Source organism: Trachemys scripta, unplaced genomic scaffold (assembly GCF_013100865.1).
Source record: "Trachemys scripta elegans isolate TJP31775 unplaced genomic scaffold, CAS_Tse_1.0 scaffold_136, whole genome shotgun sequence".
Taxonomy (NCBI): domain Eukaryota; kingdom Metazoa; phylum Chordata; order Testudines; family Emydidae; genus Trachemys; species Trachemys scripta.
In genome coordinates, this window is record NW_023260507.1 from 19,118 (window position 1) to 24,263 (window position 5,146).

At 63.7% G+C, this 5,146-nt stretch overlaps 1 protein-coding gene across 2 annotated transcripts in view; it reads right to left on the reverse strand.

Annotated features, from left to right (window-relative positions):
- Window positions 1-674: 674 nt before the first annotated feature.
- KREMEN2 (kringle containing transmembrane protein 2) overlaps window positions 675-5,146 on the reverse strand; it is a gene marked incomplete at its 3' end in the record, with an annotated part of 8,959 nt that continues 4,487 nt past the window's right edge. The window contains 6 exon segments of one of the 2 annotated variants that reach the window (XM_034757394.1): window positions 675-812; window positions 1,518-1,850; window positions 2,187-2,340; window positions 2,462-2,586; window positions 2,706-2,914; window positions 4,615-4,672. In XM_034757394.1, coding sequence (XP_034613285.1) covers window positions 675-812; window positions 1,518-1,850; window positions 2,187-2,340; window positions 2,462-2,586; window positions 2,706-2,914; window positions 4,615-4,672 — 1,017 coding nt within the window. 2 annotated transcript variants of the gene reach the window in all.

A 5,146-nucleotide genomic window follows, 5' to 3' on the forward strand; every position in this document is an offset into this window, starting at 1 on the left:
CCCCTCTCAGAGCCAGGGAGAGAACCCAGGAGTCCTGGCTCCCAGCCCCCCCTGCTCTAACCCACCAGACCCACTCCCCTCCCAGAGCCAGGAGAGAACCCAGGAGTCCTGGCTCCCAGTCCCCCCTGCTCTAACCCACCATGCCCGTCCCAGGATCTCACCTCTTCCGCAGGTGGTATGAGATGATGAGGAGCATGAGGAGGAAGGCCCCTGAAGCTGTGTACATCATCCAGCCTGGGAGAGAAGGAATAGGTAGAGATTATGTAGGACCTACAAAAATGGCTGACAAAGCACAGTGTTTGTGAGTACGGGCAGTTGAATGCTAGCTGGTGGGCGAGACCCTTGGCAGGGTATGGAAGTGCAGCAGGGCCGGAATAGGGGTCAATGGAGGGGAGAGGCCCTGTGTCCCATTCCCCCGCCCCCGAGCCAGCCAGTCCCCGACCCTGGGGCCGGATTGGAGCCAGCGCCCCCTGGAGGGGAGAGGCCCCCGCCCCATTTCCTGCCCCCAGAGCCAGCCAGTCCCCGAAATTGGGGCTGGATCGGAGCCAGCGCCCCCTGGAGGGGAAAGGCCCCGGGTCCCATTCCCTGCCCCCCTGAGCCAGTCAGTCTCCAGCCCTAGGGCGGGATGGGAGCTGGCACCCCTGGAGGGGAGAGACCCGTGTCCCATTCCCCACCTCCTGCCCCGATGGCCATGTCGTCAGCGCTGCGGGTCCAGCTGGAGTTGACTTGGTCCGTGAAGGCTGGATGCAGCAGGTCACTGGGCAACGTCTGGGAGTCACCCTCCGAGGTCTCCAACACGGGGCCCTTCACCCCTGGACAGAGAGAGTCAGCTGTGAGCCCCCTAGCGCCGCCCCGGGGACCAGCAGGTAGGGACACCAGGGGAGAGCGCTTCCTACAGAGCCCCCCTGCCTCACACCCTGCCGCACAGCGCCCCCTAGCGCCGCCCCAGGGACCAGCAATCCCTGCGAGGGGAGAGCGCCTCCTACGGAGCCCCCCTGCCCCACAGCGCCCCCTAGCGCCCCCCGGGGGCCAGCAATCCCTGCGAGGGGAGAGCGCCTCCTATGGAGCCCCCCTGCCCCACACCCTGCCGCACAGCGCCCCCTAGCACCGCACCGAGGCACTGGGGCCAGCCCTTACGGCCAGGGGAGAGCGCCCCCTAGGGAGCCCCCCGCCCTGGCGCTCTCTGGGGGGATTAGACGGGAGGGGATTCCCTGGAGGGAATTTTCCCGCATACCTGCTGCCAAGCAGTGACATCCACACCCCAGCCCCCCTTCCCATGCAGGTGTTCAAGCGCCTAATTACAGACCCCGGCTCCAGCCCCCAGGGCATCATTAACAGCACCTGGGCTGAGGATCCGAGTTCAAAGGCAGCCCTCCCCCCCCCCCAAATCCAAGAGCCTGAGGTGGCTACAGCTTATGAACCCAGCCGCCCCACCCCAGAGGGGCCGCATCTCAGCGCCGGGCGAGGGATCCCCATAGGAACAGCTCCCACCCCCCAGATCCAGCCACATCGCTCACCCCGGTAGGCCACGGCGAACCCCTGGGCATGCAGGAGCTGGTCGGAGCGGAAGCTGAGGAAGAGGACGTCGGTGGGGAGGAGGAGGGCGGGGCCGGGGCGGTGATGCCCGTCAAACTGAGCCAGGAGGCGGCGGCTGCGCCCATCCCGCAGCTCCAGCCGGTCGTTGGGGTCCCGGATCTCGAAGATCTGGAAGCGGAGCTCCACGGCGCTGGAGCCCGGCGGGCGCAGGACCCAGGAACAATTACTGTCGGGGCCGTAGTCGTCCGGGAAATCCGGGGAGTAGATGACCCCGGAGGGGGCACTGAAGTTCCCCTGGCAGGCCCCCACAGACACTGGAGGGGGGGAGAGCAGGGGTGAGCCATGGAGGGGAGGCCAACCGGGCTGAGGTGCAGAAAAGGTTAATGATCTGGGAGGATGGTGATCTTCAGCACAGCGCCCCCTAGCGCCGCACTGGGGCATCGGGGCCAGCCCTGACCGCCAGGGGAGAGTGCCCCCTGCTGATCCCATGCCGCTCCCTGCAGCACAGCGCCCCCTAGCGCCGCACTGGGGCATCGGGGCCAGCCCTGACCGCCAGGGGTGAGTGCCTCCTATGATCCCCCGGTCCCTGCACCACAGCCCCATCTTCCCTAGATTCCCCCGCTTCTCCCTCCTCCCCAGACCCCGCTCACCGTCGTAGACCCCGATGCGGCCGTCCCCCCCGCACAGCTCGCTGGCCTTGCCGAAGCAGACCTGGTCGCATTCCACGGCCCCCACGGGCTGGGCCCACCGCAGGTCCCCCTCGCTGCCACAGAAGCAGGCGCATCCGGCCTCCACGCCGGCGAACTGCAGGGAACAAAGGGTTACATCCACCTGCCCGGCCGCCGCCCCTCTAGGGGGCGCCGGCTGCCACCCGACCCCAGGGCAGGGGCCTGGCTGGCTCGGGGAGGGCCGGAGGGGGGGTTACCTTGTACCCTCGCTTCCGGCAGTATCGGATGCAGACTTGGATGGTCAGTTTGCTGGAGGTGCCGCTGCTGCCGCTCAGTGCCGGGGGGTTGCCTGAGTCCAGGAAGCAGCCGATGTACCCAGGCACTGAGGGGAGGAGAGACGGGGTTAGGGTGTAACGAGCCCCCCCTCTCTGCTGCAGCCCGGCACCCCTGCCATTCCCTCCCTGCCACGGCAGGGCCTGGCCCCCCCCCCCCGCCACTCACTGTGGCAGCTGGGGATGTCACAGTATTTCCAGTAGATCCCCTCCTCGGTTTCAAGGACGTAGCACCAGGGCTGGACGTCCCCGTCCGGGTTCCGGCAGGCGTTGTGGCTGCCCAGGCCCCACTCTCCGTTGGGGTACTTGGCCGTGTTGTAGGCGTGCTTCTGGGTCTGGTTCCAGTAGAGGCAGGGCTGGCCCCGGCCATCAGGGGATGTGTGGTTCTGGGCCCCCCGGTAATCGGCGCCGTTCACCGTGAAACACTCGGAGGGCACTGGGGGAGGAAAGAGAGAGGGGTTAGCGAACCCAGGAGTCCTGACTCCCAGCCCTCCCACTCTACCCACACTCCTCCCAGAGCTGGGGAGAGAACCCAGGAGTCCTGGCTCTCAGCCCCCCCCTGCTCTGACCCACCAGACTCCACTCAAGACTGGAGGTCTTCCTGGTGGATGATACTTTAGTCAATACACACGTTATTAGGTTCAATACAGGGGGTCACTGGGCGAACGTCTGCTGCCTGGGTTATCTGGGAGGTCAGATGAGATGGTGCCTTCTGGCTTTAAGACGTTTGAAATCAATGGAAGATGAGGGTTTGCATGGAGAATGGACGATGGGGGGATGGAGCAGGAGATGAAGATTAAATTAATGGAGATATCCCATCTCCTAGAACTGGAAGGGACCTTGAAAGGTCATCAAGTCCAGCCCCCTGCCTTCACTAGCAGGACCAAGTACTGATTTTGCCCCAGATCCCTAAGTGGCCCCCTCAAGGATTGAACTCACAACCCTGGGTTTAGCAGGCCAATGCTCAAACCACTGAGCCATCCCTCCCGCTGAGATGAAAGATGTTAGAAGTTGGAGGGAAGGATGGACCACCGGTGAAGAGGTTCATCCCAGAGAGGACACCTCAAAGGTCTGGGGAGTGGAGGGACGGGCAAGCTGGAGACATGCTCCCGTCTCCGGACGGCGCTTCTGGAAAACCCAGCCGAGGACCTGGCATCAGCGCCGGAGCCCTTCAAAGGCGCGAGAAGTTGGGGGGGGCCTTCCCAGGGGGGTTATAATTAACGACTAGGCGTGACGACGCTGCCCAGCAGAGAGCCAGGGCTCAGGGCTCCGGCTTGCCCCAAGATGAATCATAAGACTCATCTAGCTATGGGGCGGTGGCGGAGTTAGGTGTGCCGGGACCGGATTACAGAGCGCTTTGTCAGGGAGGATCCAGCCCCGGGTGAGATAGGCCCAGATGGGTTGGCTCCATCTCCGCTGGGAGAACAGACAGTCTGGATGATCCTGTCCTGATAGCGAACAGGTAGATCAGCATATGAACAGCAGGTGATTACCAGGTAATGGTTAGAGCGGGGGAGGGGGGGCTGGGAGTCAGGACTCCTGGATTCTCTCCCCAGCTCTGCCAAGGGAGTGGGGGCTAGTGGGTTAGAACAGGGGGGAGCCAGGACTCCTGGGTTCTCTCCCCGGCTCTGCCAAGGGAGTGGGGGCTAGTGGGTTAGAACACGGGGGAGCCAGGACTCCTGGGTTCTCTCCCCGGCTCTGCCAAGGGAGTGGGGGCTAGTGGGTTAGAGCAGGGGGGAGCCAGGACTCCTGGGTTCCATCTCTGGCTCAGGGAGGGGAGTGGGGTCTGGTGGCTAGAGCAGGGCAGGTGTCTGACAGCAGAGCTGTGGCAGGGCGGGGAGGGATCCGGGCCCATTTCATGGCCTGCCACATCTGGAAGGGCTGCGACAGCTGCTGCTGGAACAGCTGGAGTGCCTCCCTTCCCGAGAGATGCTGGTCTGGGAGGGCGTGGGGGCGGGCAGCCCTGCCACACACCACGTCAACAGCACAGGAAACAGGATGTGGGGGCCATGACAGCCCTTAGAGCACAAGGTGAAGAAGACCCCACTGCCCTCCCAGAGCCGGGNCCATCAGGGGATGTGTGGTTCTGGGCCCCCCGGTAATCGGCGCCGTTCACCGTGAAACACTCGGAGGGCGCTGGGGGAGGAAAGAGAGAGGGGTTAGCGAACCCAGGAGTCCTGACTCCCAGCCCTCCCACTCTACCCACACTCCTCCCAGAGCTGGGGAGAGAACCCAGGAGTCCTGGCTCTCAGCCCCCCCTGCTCTGACCCACCAGACTCCACTCAAGACTGGAGGTCTTCCTGGTGGATGATACTTTAGTCAATACACACGTTATTAGGTTCAATACAGGGGGTCACTGGGCGAACGTCTGCTGCCTGGGTTATCTGGGAGGTCAGATGAGATGGTGCCTTCTGGCTTTAAGACGTTTGAAATCAATGGAAGATGAGGGTTTGCATGGAGAATGGACGATGGGGGGATGGAGCAGGAGATGAAGATTAAATTAATGGAGATATCCCATCTCCTAGAACTGGAAGGGACCTTGAAAGGTCATCAAGTCCAGCCCCCTGCCTTCACTAGCAGGACCAAGTACTGATTTTGCCCCAGATCCCT